The 17,819-nt window shown below is 61.1% G+C and overlaps 1 protein-coding gene across 1 annotated transcript in view; it reads right to left on the bottom strand.

The window, feature by feature from the left end:
* JAKMIP1 (janus kinase and microtubule interacting protein 1) overlaps positions 1–17,819 on the bottom strand; it is a 67,666-nt gene that overhangs the window by 33,327 nt on the left and 16,520 nt on the right. Inside the window, exons 2-3 of the mRNA XM_036420781.2 lie at positions 3,259–3,520; positions 1,178–1,672 (exon numbers count right to left, since the gene is read on the bottom strand). Coding sequence (XP_036276674.1) covers positions 1,178–1,672; positions 3,259–3,387 — 624 coding nt within the window. The 5' untranslated portion in view covers positions 3,388–3,520. The remainder of the gene's footprint in view (positions 1–1,177; positions 1,673–3,258; positions 3,521–17,819) is intronic.

Below are 17,819 nucleotides of genomic sequence, written 5' to 3' on the forward strand. Positions count from 1 at the left end.
TCTCCCCGGCTTCAGGGAGAAGCTTAACCCCGGGCACCAGGGCAGCCACTGAGAGCCAGCCGGAGCCGTCAGAGCCACGAGAGAGGAGGGCGTTAATCAAACAGGCAGGTATCTGAGCTGCCGTCAATCCAAGTACTGAGCTGGGAAACATCGGAGCAAACCGAGGGAGGGAGGCAGCCGCGCGCATAACAGGTTAACACGGTGGTGGGTCGGAGAGTGACCGGAGCTGGGAGCAAGGACACGGCAGGGCCGGGGCCAGGGGGTGGTGCTGCAGGTTAACGCCCTCCTCTCCCGTGCTCTGACGGCTCCGGCTGGCTCTCAGTGGCTGCCCTGGTGCCCGGGATTAAGCTTCTCCCTGCAGCCGGGGAGGTGCTCCTGGGAACCCAGGCAGAGGCCCTGGCCAGCGCAGGCGCTGCTGGTGGATGGCCACCAGGGGCGCCGTGGGCGTGTCCTGGGGAAGGTTGGGGAGGTGGAGGGAAAGGGGGCACCCGTTTCTCCTTCACTCCGGGAGCTGTGGGAACAGCAGGCAGAGAAGGGCAGGGAACCCTGAGGGCGCCCAGCCACCCCAGCGCCGGAGGCGAGCCGCTGGGTGACCTACCAGGGACCGCGCCTAGAAAGGAGGGACCCGCCGGCAAAGCCTTCCTCCCCCCCGCAAGACGGCAGGTCTCCGCCGGAAGCCCGGTGCCAGGGCGCTGCCCGGAGCGCAGTGTCCTTGGAGCTGCGAGGTCCCTGCGGGGAGGGGGGGCAGCGCGCGGGGCAGGAGAGGGCGGCGAGCCGGCAGGGAGGGCCGGGTACCAGCCTGGGGGCGGGACATGTACCAGCCTGGGGGCGGGGCATGTACCAGCCTGGGGGCGGGGCATGTACCAGCCTAGGGGACGGGGCATGTACCAGCCTGGGGGCGGGGTATGTACCAGCCTGGGGGGCGGGGATGTACCAGCCTGGGGGGCGGGGCATGTACCAGCCTGGGGGGCGGGGCATGTACCAGCCTGGGGGCGGGGCATGTACCAGCCTGGGGGCGGGGTATGTACCAGCCTGGGGGGTGGGGCATGTACCAGCCCGGGGGCGGGGCATGTACCAGCCTGGGGGCGGGGCATGTACCAGCCTGGGGGCGGGGCATGTACCAGTCTGGGGGCGGGGCATGTACCAGTCTGGGGGCAGGAAGGGGCGGGCCACCTACCAGCCGGCGGATGTCGCGCTCACACTCGCGCTTGATGCGGTGCACCTCGTCCTGGTGCTCCTGGTAGGCGGCGCGCAGGTCGGCCGCCTTGGCCTTGTCGGCCTGCACGCAGTGGCTGAGCGCCTCCTCCGCCTGCTTGCGCGCCGCCTTCTGCTCCAGCAGCTCCTGCTGCAGCCGCAGCCGCTCGCCGTCAAAGCCCCTGCGCGCCTCCTCGCGCGCCTCGGCCAGCAGCGCCGTCTTCACCTTGTCGGCCGCGCCGTCGCGCAGCACGTTCAGCGTGGCCTGCAGCCGCTGCAGCTCGCCCTCCCTGATCTTGGCCGTGCGCGCAGCCTCCTGCTCGTGCTGGCGGATGAGCGCCTCGCGCAGCGCCTGCAGCTCCTTGGTCTTCTCCTCGTGCAGCTTGGCCCGCAGCGCCGAGAGGTAGGCCGTGTGCCGCCGCTGCTCCTGCTCCCGCTCCAGCTTGGCCTCCTGCAGCCGCTCGCGCAGCTTGCCCACCTGCAGCGGGGAGAGTGGGCCAGGGTCAGGGTCAAGGGCAGGGGCAGGGCTGAGGAGCCAAGCCATGCCCCGTGGAAACCTCCCCACGTACCTTTGTGCCTGCTGTCCCTGAGCCCCTCCCTGGTCCCCACTCTCCAGTTCCCCTGCAGCCACCCCCTGGTTCTGACCCTGACCAGCCCCGCCCAGACTCCTTGCTGCCTTGCTCCGGAGAGGAGATGTGCCCTGGGGGTGGGAAGCAGCTGCAGGTGTGGGAGAGGAGCGGAACCTCCCTCCATCCAGAGATTTACAAGGAAGGACATGTATCCGTCATGAACGTGCCCAGCAGACATCCTCTCTCACTAACACTGAATAAATCTTAAATCAGAAAGAAGTTTGCAGGGCCGTGACTGGGCTGAGCTAGAGAAGACAGGCGGGTGGAGGTAGGGAGGGAGGGGAAGAGGAAGAGGGGGAGGAGAAAGAGGAGGAGTGGCTCCTGTGGACTCTGGAGGGAGGTGTTGCCACAGGGCACCTGAGGCCCAGAGACCTGCCGGGGCGAGGGGCTGCCAAGGGGCGGAGCCAGGCTTCACCCCAGGCGCCTGGCCCGGAGCTGGTGCCCCAGGTGCCAGGCCGCCAACCCGCCTGCGTGTATCTGTGCGGCCAGTACACAATTAAAAACATGATTTGTAAAACGACCGGTGGTCGGCAAACTGTGGCACCCGAGCCACATGCGGCTCTTTGGCCCCTTGAGTGTGGCTCTTCCACAAAATGCCACGGTCTGGGTGAGTCTATGTTGAAGAAGTGGCATTAGGAGAAGTTTAAGTTTAAAAAATGTGGCTCTCAGAAGAAATGTCAATCGTTGTGCTGTTGATATTTGGCTCTGATGACTGATGAGTTTGCCGACCACGCCCTTAGACTGATTAACTCTGAGTCAGCAGACCTGGAGAAAGCGGATGGCCCTCAGTGGTGGGGTGGGGGGGCCCAGCGAGGGGGGCCAGCCTCCTGCGGCCCCCGGACTCAGGACCGCGAGGGCAGCTCCTGCTGGGGTCTCCGCCGCTGGCCTCCACAGGCGTGAGGAACCTCTGGACAGTCCCTCTCCTCCCCCGAGCACACGTGTGTGTGTGCGCGTGTGTGTGTGTGTGTGTGTGCGCGCGTGTGTTATATGTAAAATCTCCTGCTGGTTCTGTCTCTCTCTGAAGAATTCTGAGTGTGCACCCTCCCACAGCTTCCTGCTCGTCTCCTGGGAAACGGTGGCCACGGCGGCCGTGAGGATGCTGGGAAGAGGGGAGCGGAAAGGGAAGAGCTGCGGGAAGGGTGGGCACGGGCGGAAAGGAGGCGGACGAGGCGGGGGAGGGCAGAGGTGTGTGCGGGGCGGCCGGGCGGCCAGCGGGGCGGGCCAGGGGGCCCGGTGAGCAGGTGAGGGGAGTCTGGGCAGGGAGAGTGAGGTAGCTGGTCCCAGGTCACAGGAAGATGGGGGGCTGGGGTTCGCCCCCAGACGATGTCTAGCCCGCCCCTGATGTTGGCCTTAGATGGGTGGGGTGCCCACTCCGACACAGCCAGCGGCAGTATGCCCCGGAATCCACAGCCTGGCTGTGTGGAGGCCCGCCCACCTTGCTCTTCTCCTGCTGGAACTCGATCTGGATGCTGGTCAGCTTGGCCCGCAGCTCCTCGTTGGCCGCCTGCACGGCGTCCGCCTCCATCTCGGGCTTGTCGCCCTTGCTCCGGCCCTTCTTAGACATGCTTCCTCCCGGGAGGTGCCGAGAGCCCGCGCTCACGCCCGCCAGCCCGCGGGCACCGCCGCCAGCTCCGCCGGGCCCGCCCGCCGCGCAGGACTCTGCTCGCCCTCCGTGGAAACCAGCATCACTCGGGAGCCTGTGGGAGCAGAAAGCGGGTTAGCAATGAACGCCAGGCCCACGCCTGCCCGCCGGCCCCGCTCCCCACCCCTCCACAGCCGCACCTGGCGCTTCTCCGCCAGGCTGCACCAGAACCACCTGGAAGCCAGTTAAGGCGCCGAGGCCTAACCCGTTCTCCCCCCTGCCGGCCTGAGAGGACCCCTGAGGGCCCCGCAGACCGCGGTCTGCAAATGTCAGTGAGCTCAGCCCCGGGCGCCCGGCAGGGAGGCGGGTCCCAGAGGGTGCAGAGCCTAGGACTTGGCAGGGCCAGGGAACCCGGAGTCCCTCCCACCCGCCCAGCTGCCTCTCGACCAGGGTCTGAGGAGCAGCTCTGAGAAACGAGTGTCTCCCCTCGGACGCGGCACTTCCACAGCCTGGAGGGGAGACGGAGGGGCCTTCGCCTCAGAGCTGCAGAGGGGAGCCTGGGATCTTTATTCCGGGATCCACAAAATGCTGGCAGAAACGTGACGTCGGCCCCCAGACCACAAATGCCCACCCCCTCTGATGAGCAGGAAGTCCGGCCCGGCTGTTGGAAGGGCTTTCTCTGCCAGCTTCCTGCTCATTGCGCCCAAAGACGGAGGGAATCCCCCTCTGGGAGCTTAGAGCAGTTTACTCCCTAACGGACACGTGTACTTAATTGGCCCTTAAAGTGTCTCTCCCCCTCGCCAGGTGGCATCGGTTGGAGTGACACCATGTGCACCGAAAGGTGTTACTAGAACACAGTGTGGCTTCGGGTGCAGAACATGTATAATTTGCTGCATAAAAAGCCTGCTCCGATTGGCCAGTCAGAGAGGCGGTCTATTAAAAAAAGAACTGGTGATGCCTCGGAAGTGGGGGGTAGTCTTATACAGCGAATATAGGCCTAAACCTAGGTTTTAACTGTGAAATTAGGGGGTCGTCTTATACGCCGGAAAATACGGTATATTCCTGCAGCAGGTCCTTAGTATAATATATATAACAAATAAAAACACATCCTGGGGTGAGGATTTTAAAAAGTCTCTCTAGGTGCCTGCCTTCCCTACAGTGTGTTGAAGTCTGATCCCATCATGCTGGCTTATGAAGTCCAAGCTCAGCGGCACTTGGGGGTTGATTCTCTGGAGAGAATTCCCACAGGGAAGGTCAGACGCCCTGGCCGTGAAGTGCAGTGCCATCTGAATGGTAGCTAGTAAGGAAGGGGAACTCGCCTGCGGGGGCCAACGTCAGGGCGCGGCTGAATGAAGGACCACACCCCAGCCTACCCGCTTGGCCTGGGGCAGACCTGCACCTGGGCTCCGCAGGCAGGGGAGAGTCGGGGTTCGGCAGGGCCTGGGAGACTGGGCCTTGGCAGGGCCGGGAGGAGACGGGGCGGCCCTCTCTGTTCACCAGTCCGCACCGTGATGATGGTTTGGTGCTGCAGCCATGGTCGCTGCAGTGCTGCTGTGCCATCAGCACAAGTGATGGGGAGATGGTGCTGAGTCTCACTGAGCATGAGCCGAAAGCACCCGGTGATGCCCCACCCACCCGGGCGTGTCGGGGTCAGAAGGAGGGAATCAGTGTGGCCGTTTGTAGGCACCCCCTCCGAGGGGTTGCTGGGGTAGTAAATGGCTTATGTGAGTGAAGGCCGTGGCAGTTCCTGGCACATAGCGATGCTCAAAGCTGCCAGCTGTCGCCGCCTCCTCCTCCTCCTCCTTCTCCTCCTCCTCCTCCTCCTCCTCCCAGCAGGCACGCTCTGCCGGACTGGCTAATAGCGAGCACAGCTGGCCCAGGACTTTCCCGAGGCTCCAGCAGAGGGGGCAGCGTGAGGGGAAGGGGCAATGCCAGGTGACTTCCAGGGGACCAAGACCTTTTCCCTGCAGCCTCTCATATCTTCCAAAAAACTGGGCCAGCCCGGCATTAGGAGAGCCAGCCCTCCAGACAGCCTGCCCGAACCCAGGGCTCCCTGCCCTCCACAGCCGCACCAGCAGATGGCGCTAGGCTGTGCCCTGGAGGCGAAGGGGCAGCCAGGAGCTGGCCACAAGGAAAGACGCTAACCCCGGCTCCAGCGGATATTCAAGAGCAGGACCCAAGGATTCCTGATTAGATTTAGCAGAAACTGGTCTTCGTGTGAAATCTCCCAATCTATGTGTTACACACTCACTCAAAAAAATAGGTTTAAATATTGTGCAGCCCAAGCAAAACACATCTGTCCTCTCCACAAGCACCCCTCCCCTGCCCCCCACTCCTGGCCATCAGCATCTCTTCTCCTTTATCAAATATGTTTTATTGCCCTGTCCGGTTTGGCTCAGTGGATAGAGTGTCGGCCTCTGTTGATATTTTATTGATGTCAGAGAGGAAGGGGGAGGGAGAGAGAGACAGAAACATCAATGATGAGAACCTTTGATTGGCTGCCTCCCACACACCCCACTATGGGGATCAAGTCCATGATCCAGGCCTGTGCCCTGACCGGGAATCGAACCGTGACCTCCTGGTTCATGGGTCAACGCTCAACCGCTGAGCCACACCAGCTGGGCTTTCAGCACCTCTTGTCCGTCCTTCCAGTAACAGGAAGCCCGGGGGATGCCTGCTCCCCTCGGGTGGCCCCTACAGTAGAAAGCATTTCCTAGTTCAAGCCAAAAAGAAACTCACAAACAGAAGGGCCCCCTGGTAACTTCCGCTCCTTCCAGCACTCAGTGCCGCCCACTCTCCCCGCCAGACACCAGAACCACTCCCCCAGCCCCTCCGGTCACACGGCGTAAGAGAGCAAGCAGGTACCCGGCTCCCATCCGCCTTGTACCGGACAGTCTCCGGTAAGCCTCTCAACAACAGTAGGATACGGTACCTGTGGGAAGCCACCCGTGGTCCTCACCATCAGACAAGTGTAAACACGGAGTCCGGAACGCTGGTGAACCCTGAGCCCTGGCAAGGGCCGGCGCTATGCATTATTTAGTCCATAATTGTTTCATCCAAACAATGGGGGCTCAAGCAACTTCCTGACCAAATGCTCTCAGAGTAAATCTTCCTAATATTTACTGACCTTTAAGATAGTCTGTCTGTTGCCAGAATTGCCTGCCTGCCTGGGGGCAATATGTGTACCGAAAATTGAGTAAAAGGTTGGCAGGGCCTGGGCACCAGGGAAGCCCTGGGCACTGGGGACTCTTCCGCCTGGACCCCAATTTCCAAATTATCATTTCTTTTTTTCTTTTTTCTTTTTTTAAATATATTTTATTGATTTTTCTTACAGAGAGGAAGGGAGAGAGAGAGAGAGCCAGAAACGTCGATGAGAGAGAAACATCGACCAGCTGCCTCTTGCACATCCCCTACCGGGGATGTGCCCGCAACCAAGATATATGCCCTTGACTGGAATCGAACCTGGGACCTTTCAGTTCGCAGACCGACGCTCTACCGCTGAGCCAAACCGGTTTCGGCCAAATTATCATTTCTTGTCTCGTCTCTGTCATTTGCACATGGCCCTTCTCCGGATCCCGAACCCTGAACCACGCGGGACGTGGCTCACACAGGTACTATCATTGCCCCCATCTTCTGGATGGAGAAACTGAGGCCAAAGACAGTCAATTACCCACAGCCATGTGGTTAGAAGCGGGCCGGGCAGACATGGACTCAAACCCCAGGTCAGTCCTCTGGGCCTCAGCTTCCCCGGCTGTGAAATGGAGGTCTCTCTCTCTGTGCAGCTCAGCGAGTGGGAGCTGTCCATGCGGACGGCAGGCACTGGCTTTCTGTGGGTGTGTTTTCCCACGCACAGGGGCACGGGCACCGAGCTCAGGGCAGGCTGAGCGCGGGACGAGACGGAGGAGGGAGCCGTGGGAATCTCAGCGGACACCAGGTCTCCACGGGGCCTGGGGTTCGTCCCTCAGCGGGAGAGCCAGCTGGTGGCGATGTGCTCCTTCCACAGAGAGAGAGAATGGGCGCATTGTCTGCCGGGCACCCCAGCTCCCGAGCATGCGGCCACGTGCCCCTCCTCCCGCCATCCACTCTCGGCCGTCCCCACGGGCAGTGCTTCGGCCAAATTCCCTCTGGAGTCCTCCCAGTGCCCCCACCCCTGCCACCTGCAGCCTGGCCATCTGCCTCCACTTCCTGGCACTCAGTGCCAGCTCTCAAACCCCACTCCCCTCCACTGGGCCCCACCGACTCCCCCATCCCACAAGCCTGGATCTGCCTCTGGGTCTCCATCTGCCCGAGGGGCCAGGCTCTGTCCTCCCTGACCCCAAACCCCTCCCCTGAGACTTCCACAACCGCTCCAGCAAACCCACGGCACCCTCGAACGGGCTGCATCGCCCACCGGCTTATCCTGCTCAACTGTGCATTCATTCCACTCCATCACTCATTCATTCAGCGCATCCTTAGCGAGCCTCTACTCTGCTGGACGCCATTCTCAGCACTGGGGACACAAAATGGAAGTCTTCCCACCTGAGCTTCCAGAACATTCTATCGTAAGGGCCAGGACAAGACTGGCTGACTCTGTGCTCCTGGACCTCCCTCCCCCCAGGTCCCTGGTGCTGAGCAGGTGCTGGAAGAAGCGTTAGTGAGGGTAAGACACCGGGAGTGACCCCCACGGTGGGCCAAGCCCCGGGACTGCTGGGGGCGGGGCATGCCCTGAGCCGACAGAAGGCGGGCATACTCCAGGTTGAAGTCCAGCTGGAAGGCAGTGGCCTGCTGGCTCCGTGCATCCGTTTCAGACCAAGCGCAGAGCGAAGGCACTTCCTGGTGAGATGCTCCGCCCAGCGATGTACTCACAGCCTGACCTGGCTGGGCCCAGGTCTCCCTGGGGCAGGAGAGAGCTGCCACTTGGCATGTTTCTTCTGAAGCAAATGTGAGCTCAGGCCTTGGTGCTGGACTCCACCCAATACCTGCGACCACGTGAGCAGAAGGTTCTGTGAAGCCTCTGAGTCCACACCCCCCCTTTTCCTCCTGGCTCCCTGGGGCATCCCCCACCCCCTCCTCCCGGCTCCGCTCGGAGCAGCACTTGGCCTCCGGTGCCACACCCACCCCGGCAGGCGGAGGGCGTCCGTGCAAATGGCTCTGCGGGTCCTCCCTTTACGGGCGTTTTCTTTTCTGTTATTCTTTTATTATCATTATTTATCATAGTTTATTCAACCACTCTCCTATTATAGATGTTTGTTGAAGAAAAAAACATGGCTTACGGAGATCAAACAATGCAAGTTTGAAGTTCCTCCAGGAGACCCTTCAGATCAAATGATTGACCAACTCCCTCTTTTACCTCCGGGGCATGGACAATGTTTTCTGTGCTGCAGTGAACACCTTTGTGCGTGTGTGTGTGTGTGTGTGTGTGTGTGTGTGTCGCTGTACTGCTCAGAGCACGCCTTCAGGGTACGTTTCTGGAGTGGGATTGCTGGGTCAGAGGTAAGTGCGTGTTCAGTTTCGCTGGGTAATTTCTAAGTTCCCTTGTGGGACTGGGGTACCAGTTTTCATTCCCATTGTAAGTATTTCCCCTTCACAGTCTCACCCACAGCAATCCAGTACGTAAAAAATGGTATCCAGTAATGTTATTATAAGGCGTTTTCTTAGTAGGAGAAGTGAAAATATGCTAGTCACAGGAACACAGCGAAGATTTCGAAAAAGGAGGCAAAATTCATTTCCACTCCCGACTATACTTGATGCCTTTTTCCCGGAGGGAAGGACCAGCTGCGGGTGGCGGGTGGTGGGCGGCGGGCGGGCCCGGCTCTCTGCGGCTGCGCACTTGGCCCTCCTGGGTTTGAAGGATGCCTCTCCCACCTCACAGGGTTTCGGTGAAATGAGTGGGGCGGTCCCAGGCCGCCCAAGCTCTGAGGCCAGACGGGACGCTAAGTCACAGTAGCGCCACACGTGCCCAAGATTTAAGAATCGTCCGTTTCCTCTCTCCCAGAGACGCTTAAAATAGGGCAAAGCGGTTACGGGCTTAAAACCCAATATGTACACCTGCTCACAAAGTCCCGGTTACATCAAGTGCCCATCCTGTCTTCAGGGTCTTTTTCTCCCTCCAGGCTGTGAACTCTGAAGCCCTGCCCGCCCCTCCAGCACAGAGGCCCTCAGAGGCTGGCAGGAGAGGACCCGGCATCGCACTTCTCATCCGGGCTCCTGGGCCTGCCCCAGGGCCAGTGAAGCGGTCAGGGTGGCGCCTCCACCGCTCGCACCCCCTCTTGCCACAAACACGACCCCACTCTGGGTCTCCGCCTGCCCACACTCCACATCCTCCAAGGCCAGTCACGTTCATTCTTTCAGGAAATAGGCCACAGCCCTGGCCGATGGCGCTCAGTGGGGAGAGCATCAGCCTGCACACCAAAGGGTCCTGGGTTTGACTCCCAGTCAAGGGCACGTACCTCGGTTACAAGTTCCATCCCCAGCTTCCAGCCGGGTACATACAGGCAGCCAATTGATGTGTCTCTCACATGATGTTTCTCTCTCTCTACTGCCACCCCCATCCCCACCCCCACCCCCACCCTGCCTTCCACTCTCTCGAATCTGCCAGTAAAGATTAATAAAAACTGCTGAAACTGGTTTGGCTCAGCGGTAGAGCATCGGTCTGCGGACTGAAAGGTCCCAGGTTCGATTCCGGGTCAAGGACATTTACATTGGTTGCGGGGCACATCCCCGGAAATGGGTGTGCAAGAGGCAGCTGGTCAATGTTTCTCTCTCATCGATGTTTCTAGCTCTCTTTCTCCCTTCCTCTCTGTAAAAAAATCAATAAAACATATTTTTTAAAAATTAACAAAAACCATGCCATCAAGTTCATGGAGCGGCTGAGCTCTGGGGACAAAGACAGATGTCCCCACCCCTGCCCCCTGCAGCACAGGGCACCACACTCCTGGGACAAGGAGCAGCCTCCCCGTGTGTGTGCTCCAGCTGTGTGCGATCAGCTCAGTGAGCTCTGCAATTCTGTGAAGCAGGTGCTGTTACGCCCGGCCCCACCTTGATGTTAGAAGCCGGGAGGCCGCGCCCCAGCATCGGAGTGGCCTGCCTGGGATGGAGACCAGGGAAGTGGCAGCGCCCGCCGGAGTTCCATCTGTCCGACCCTTCCTTCTGTGCCCTGAGCTTCACTGGCGGGCGGCACCTCGTCCGCCCCAGCGTCCCCGACCGCCTGGCGCCTGACGCCCAGCGACACGGCCCAGCCTGCTGACCCGGTGGTTTCTGGTCCAGGAATAGACCACCTCATCAGCAGGCTGGGCCCTCCCAAGCGGCCCCTGCAGCCTCAGCTGGTGCAGCCCAGGGAGCCGGCGGCCGCCCGGCATCGCCGTCTGTCTGTCTGTCTATCCGATTTCCTCTCTGAAACCCGACAGACTCCCTCCGGCCCCAGGAAACTGGCCTGCACCGCTGCTGGTAGGAAGCAGCCTCTTTCCAGAGCGCCTGAGGAAGTGGGGTTCTAAGTCGGCTCCCCCCGCCGTGGCAGGGCAAACAGGGCAGGTGTGATGTGTCCGCATCCCAGGGCTGAGCTCCTCCACGTTAGCTCGGCAGTCGCGGCGCCTCCACGCGGGAGCCCTGGTTCCTCACCGGAGCGACCGCCCTCTGGCAGCTCTGAAGAAGGATGCGCACACAGCACGCCTTGTCGGGGTGCTGCTGTGGGGAAGGGGAACAGGCAACCCCGTGCTGGCACAGGGCAGACAGCACCAAACGCTCGCTGAGGGTGTGATGGTCCATGTGGTCACCACTGCGTGCCCAGCACCGGGCCTGATACACTGTACACCACTTAGGGAGGGACGAGGGAGGAGAGGAGAGGTGGAAGAGAGAGAGAGATGGAGGGAGGCAGGAGAGGAAGAGAAGGAGGGAGGGGGGAGGGAAGGAGAGAAGGAGGAAAGGAATCTGGAAGAAAAGGGTAACCACAGACAGGACCCTAAATGGGAGCAGGCCACATCTGTGCACGTCTGGATGCTACAGGGCTGGGAAGTCATGGACTGAAGCGCCATTTCTCATGTTTGTCTGGCGTCCTCCTGCCCGCGATCTCCCAGGTGCTGGTGAGAATGCAGAGGCCTGGGTCCCGCCCAGACTGGACCGCAGGCAGCGTCCGGCATGGGCCTGGCGGTCGGGGAGCTGCCACAGGGCCGGCTCTCTGCCAGAACGGGCGCCCGGCAGCAGCAGGTGCTGGAGAGGATTTGGTGACCGAACGAGCCCGTCCACCGACCACCTGTTCCGTCAGCGCGTCAGGGACCCGCTGTCTGCGTGCTTTGGGGCGAGGGGACAGTGAGCATGCCAGCCATGCCCAGCGCGGAGCCAGCCCATGGACATGGCCGCCAACAAGTCAGCACGTGAGCGTCCGCCCATCGCCACCTGAGTCCCAGGCACACACTTTCCACGTTTAACATTTCCAGCCTAGCCTGCCGCCGGCCACCCGGCCGCGTTGCCGTCCGTCCCTCTCTGGCAGCACGAGCACGATGGTGGGTCTCACGACTGACGGCATCCTCCTCAGTTTTAATAAAATACCCGCAGGCCGGCGTGGCCCAGCGGCTGAGCGTTGACCTATGAACCAGGAGGTCCCGGCTCAATTCCCGGTCAGGGCACGGGCCTGTGTTGTGGGCTCAGTCCCAGTGTGAGGCCTGCAGGAGGCAGCCCATCCGTGATTCTGTCTCATCATTGATGTTTCTCTCTCTCTTTCCCTCTCCCTCTCCCTCTCCAACATCAATAAAAATATATTTTTTAAATACGGTGACTAACCAAGTTCATCATTCTGATAAAAAAAAGTTAGAGTCCGATGCCGACACAGCAAGCAGATGGTTGTGCATTCCCCTCCTTGTGATTGGCAGAAATCAGCCCGCCATCTGTGCGAGCTTCCGGCTTTCGCCCCGGCAGGCTGGTCACACCAGGCTCTGCTGAGATGCAAACCCAGTGCCCGACGCCAACCCAGCGCCCAACGCCAACCCAGCGCCCAACGCCAACCCAGCGCCTGATGCAAACCCAGTGCCCGATGCCAACCCAGCGCCTGATGCAAACCCAGTGCCCGATGCCAACCCAGCGCCCAATGCAAATGGCCGGCACCCAATACCCAGTGCATGCCCAGCACCCGACACAGAGTCAGCGCCCAACGCAAACCCAGCGCCCTATGCAAATGGCCTTCTTCACCCGGAAGCTCTGGCAGCAGCAGCTGGAAGGTTTCTCTTCGTCTCCCCTGGAGCCCGCGGGCTGGGCTGGAGGACGGTTCTGGACCAGACGGGCTGACACCCAGCCCCACGGCCGCTGGATGTCCACCCCGGCATGCGGTCTGTCCAGGACAGCTGCCGGCTGCTCTGCTCCTTCCCCATGAGGGACCCTGGCCAGGTGACTCTGTCTGCCACCCGACCTAGTGTGCGAGGACGATAAGAATGGCCTCCCCCAGGGATGCTGGCAGGACTGCGGACAGATAACGCCCAGCACGCAGTGTGTCCACACGTCCCGGCTCCCCCAGGCGTGTGCCTGCCTCCGGCCAGTGACCACAGCGCAGACCCGAGCACTGAGGCCAGCAGCCTGCCAGCGCAGGGATGGCAGCGGGGGTGGGAAGGGGTGGGGATCTCGGCGAAGGCATCACAGTGTGAAGTGGCCCCTGTGTGGCTGGAGGGGGGCCTGCGGCTGCCTGTCAGAGTGAAGGTTTGGCTTGGCAGCCGTGATGGGATGGATTAAGCAGGAGGAAGGGATGCGGACATTCCAGAGGGCTGGGGCGAGGGCCATCCCACAGGGCCTTGTGGGGTCCTCCAGACAGTGGCTGCCATCCTCCGGCTGGAAATCCATCTTCTTCGTTTAGGAAAGAAAATCTGGTTTGACAACTTCAAGCTGGAAGTTTATGTCTCTCTCCTTAGGGATAGAAATTGGGCTGCTCAACAGATCAACGAGACGGAAGAGAAAGTCCAAACACTGAGGACGGACACAGGAAGTCCATGCCTGGGAGGGTGGGGGGCACGCAGCAGCTGACCCACTGTGTGCAGCAGCTGACCCACTGTGTGCAGCAGCTGACCCACTGTGTGCAGCAGCTGACTCACTGTGTGCAGCAGCTGTCAGGAACCAATGAAACAGGATGTCCACCTGGTTCCTCACAGCAGAACACCTCTCCGGTGGTTTTACAACATGAAATAAACAGAGAAACCACCAGCAAGAACATCTCCAAGACCAGCATTAAAGGGGGCAGGAAGTCTGAGCACCCACACGGGGCATCCACGGCAAACCTCCGCGGAGGAAAACGTCACCCCACCAGGTGGGAGGTCACTGTCACTGGCCACGAACAGGCGTGCTGTAAGCCACCCGCCCACAGAAACATGTATGCACGTAATGAAGAGGCAATTCTCCCAAAAAGAAACCGCCCGTGGCCGCACACAGACAACACACTCAGCCTCCACCCCCCTTCCTCCCACCCCCACCTCCCCACCCACCACACACACACACACACACACACACACACACACACACACACCGTAACCAAGGGAACGCGGACCGGGACGAGAATCCTCCTCATCCCATTGGCTAAGGTTTTCAATGCCCGTGGCTGGCAGGCTCTGGGAACTGCTGTTCTGGTTTGCTCTCGGTGGGTGCACACGGGCACAGCCGCTCTGGAATGCCAGTTGGCACCTTCTGTGCCCTTTGTAACTGGGGTTACTTCTGCTCAACAGCCTCACTCCGAGAGTCTCCCCCCAGGGAGAGATCGGACGAGGAGCTAACCACACAGACGAGTGGCCAGGGGCGGGTCAGCAGAGCGATCCCAGCCACACCGGGAGGTCGGGAAGAGTCGTCACCGCGGCCGGGTGTGGAAAGCGGGTCCCAGTGTGAGCCCCCCGTCTGGCTCACAGCCTGATGGGGCTACTTCCACCTCCTGGTGGGCAGGAGGCTGTGAGGACAAAGGGAATTCTGAGAAGGAAAAGGGGCAAGTTCCCCCCAGGATGCCGGGAGAGGAGATGGCGGAGGCACAGAGGGCGGGTTTGGGCCGAGAGTGGAGGGGGAGGAGGACTGCTGGAGAGAGACACCGGAAAGTGTCACCATGTGCGGTGACAGCGGTGGCACGCTGGGTCCTCACGGGGTGGGTAGGGTGAAGCACCAACAAGCAAGCACCCGTCCTCCACACCAGTGGTGACCGGCTCCTGAGTGAGCCCAGGAGGCGGCCCAACTGAGGACCAGGCAGGACCGGTGTCCCGCCCGAATGCCCACATACCCCTGGCCTAGGCCCTCCTCATCCCTCCCTTCCCCGCCCGGCCTCTGTCCTGGCCGCCCAAGTGTCACCTTCCTCAGGGGGCTCCTCACCGTCAGCTTTTCATACCGGCCATTCCCATGAAAACAAAGCCGACCCCTCCGCCCAACACCCCCCCCCTCTGTTCCATCACCTGTACGGCCGGTCAGGGCCCGGCCCCATCACCTGTATGGTGGGTCAGGCTCATCCTGAGACTCCTATTACTTTTCTGAGGATGAGAAAACAGTGAACTATCACAGACCATCTTTGGCTCCCACTGCCCCGGGGTGAAACCAAACTCCTTGCCTGGAAAAGGCCCTTCCCAGCTGCTCCTCCCCTCCCTTCCCTTCCCCTCCCCTCCCCACAGTTCCCTCACTCTCCTCGCCCACATCAGAGAGCAGTGCCCTGAGGGGCAGGTAGGTAGCATTCTCTGAGGGACTGCTGAGGCCATGGGGGCTCAGAGAGGTGGAGGAACTGGCCCGGGGTCACACAGCTCAGGAATGACAGAGCCAGGACACAAACAGGTGCGTTCTGAAACAGGCCCCCATTCCACAGGGAAAGGAGAATGTCCGGTGGCACACGCCCTCCACGGCTCTGCCCCCGGCAGGGATGGAAGGGAACGGGGACAGCAGTGCGCAGGGCGGTGGGAAGACACGCGGATACTGTTCCTTTTTCCTCTTTGAGCACTTCCCTTCACTCTGTACAGTTTTATGCTCTCAGTGGGTACATAACGTCAGAAATTGGTGGGCACTGAGTGAAGAGTCCAGAGCACCGCCCTGTCAGTCCCGCAGACCTGCTGTCCAGGTGATCGGACCGGGACCTACTTGCCGTCCAGGTGATGGGACCGGGGCCTGACCACGGAGGACTCCCAGGTGGCAGTGCCGGCAGGATCTCCCTCCCGCTCCGCCCAGGCAGAGGGACGCTGCTAGACCACCTGCCCGCACCTGTGGCGGCTGCCAACCCTCAGCCCCCGCACCTGGGAGAGGCTCCGGACTCGGGCTCAGACTTCCGTTCCCGGTGAAGGCAACACTGCCTCCTGCCGTCCCTCAGGAGGCTAAGAGAGCGAATGTTTATTCAATGATCGTGCGGAGTCCTATCAAGACCCGGTCCTCTCCGAACCTCAGTAATAATGTGAGTAATAATGCTGACACTACCCGCGTGTCTGTACCCGAAACGCCTCAGCGGACGGGTGCCCTGCTCACGCACACCGGGTGAGGAGAACGACCCGCACGAGGACCAGTCAGTGCCAGGGGCTCTCCGAGGCACTGGGCTGTGGCGGTGAGAGAGCACAGTGCTGCCCCGGCGGGCCTGAGGTCCAGGGGGAGAGGAAGCACCATAAATCCCGAAAGCGCTTGGACTTGGCCTTAAGCACCGCGGGAGCCATGGTGAGGTTTACGCCGGGGAGGACAAGGCCAGACACCTGTGCACCTCGGACCAGCTGCTCAGGATCCGCTCGGAGGGCTGCACCCTCGTGTGGCCAGGGCGGAAGCGGCCTCGGTGAGCCCGGGATATGAGCAGGGCTCAGGGAGAATTCCTAAAGCTCGCGTTACTCTACATTTTAATCTATTTCCAACCTCCCCACACACTTACCACGTTCCTCACACTCCTACCCGCCACTCGGAACAGCGCGGCGGGGCCAAGGTCTCGGGCTGGGAGAAAGCACCGCCCTTTGTTTGTTTGGTTGGTTTTCGTAGTTGTGTTTTTAAAATATATTTTACTGACTTTCTCACAGTCAGGAAGGGAGGATAGAGAGTTTGAAACACCCATTAGAGAGAAACATCCATCAGCTGCCCCCTGCACACTCCTCTCCTGGGGATGTGCCCGCAACCAATGTAGTGCATGCCCTTGACCAGAATCAAACCTGGGACCTTTGAGTCTGCAGGCCGATGCTCTATCCACTGAGCCAAACCGGTTAGGGCAACATCGCCCTGTTTGCAGGTGGGGAAACGTTGGCTCTGAGGCGCACCCGCTGGCCCACGGCCCCGCTGAGCACACAGAAGATAGGGGATTCGAACCCACATCTGTCAGGCCCAGGGCTTGCTTCGCCGTGTCCCCCAGGAAGCGAACATCCTGGCAGCATGGATAGCCTGGTGGACAGAGAGACCTGAGGTCTTCCCCAGTGGCAGGCCGGGCACAGCCCTGGTCATGACCAGTGGCCCCCCTGGCCCCCACGGCACCCTGAAACCACAGAGGGGCGGGGCGGGAGAGGTGCTGGTGGTCAGATGTCAGGCTGCCCCGGGAGAAATATTTAGCAAACACCAACGCTGAGGGGGAGGGAGCCCCAGACTCGGAAGAGACATCAATGTGCAGACGGGACCCGGAGCCCAGGACGGTGTGTCTAGTCCAGTGGTCGGCAAACCGCGGTTCGAGAGCCACATGCGGCTCTTTGGCCCCTTGAGTGTTCTAACGCCGCTTCTTCAAAATAGATCCCACGCAGACCGAAAACCCACGTCTGTGCATGGGCCACGAAGTTTCAGTGGCACTGTATGTGCGCGCCCGCACGTGGTATTTGTGGAAGAGCCACACTCACGGGGCCAAAGAGCCGCATGTGGCTCAAGAGCCGCGGTTTGCAGACCGCTGTTCTGGTCCACACGCACACAGCCTCCTCTCTCCCGGTCCTGCACTCTCCTTACCCCGGCTTCACACTCAGGCTAGGAAAGGTTTGTAAGCCATGCCACTGCCTGCTCCAGGGAGCCCTCCAGGACTGCCACCGTCCCCTCTCCCTGAAGGCCGGGCCTCCCAAAGAGCCAGGACTTGTGTCGGGCAGACCCGGGGTGGGTCCTGGCTCCATCCCTCCCTGCCTGTGCACCTACAGCAGGTCCTGTCCCCCGAGAACAGCCGCACCAGAATGCCTGTGCTCCCCTGAACATCAGTGCCACCCCGTGCTCCCTCCAGGCCACTAGCCTACATCACCACCTTCCAGGGACCACGCCTCCCACACCAAGGCCACCCCCCTCCCCACTCCCCGTCTTCCCCCGTGAAGCTCCCTCCTCCCCAGGCCAAGTCTGCACAGAGGAGGATGAGGTTAACCCGCAGCCCTCAACTTCCGGTGGTGCTGCTGGCCTCTCACCAGCCACTGACCTTTAAAGCCATCTGACTCCTCCCCTTCCGCTTCCTGTCCCCACGCTCGCCCCGCCTCCTTGGCCACGCCCAACACCTGCTTCTGGTCACGCCCCTTGGCCACGCCCAA

This window comes from Pipistrellus kuhlii, unplaced genomic scaffold, assembly GCF_014108245.1.
Source record: "Pipistrellus kuhlii isolate mPipKuh1 unplaced genomic scaffold, mPipKuh1.p scaffold_m20_p_1, whole genome shotgun sequence".
NCBI classification, from domain to species: Eukaryota; Metazoa; Chordata; class Mammalia; order Chiroptera; family Vespertilionidae; genus Pipistrellus; species Pipistrellus kuhlii.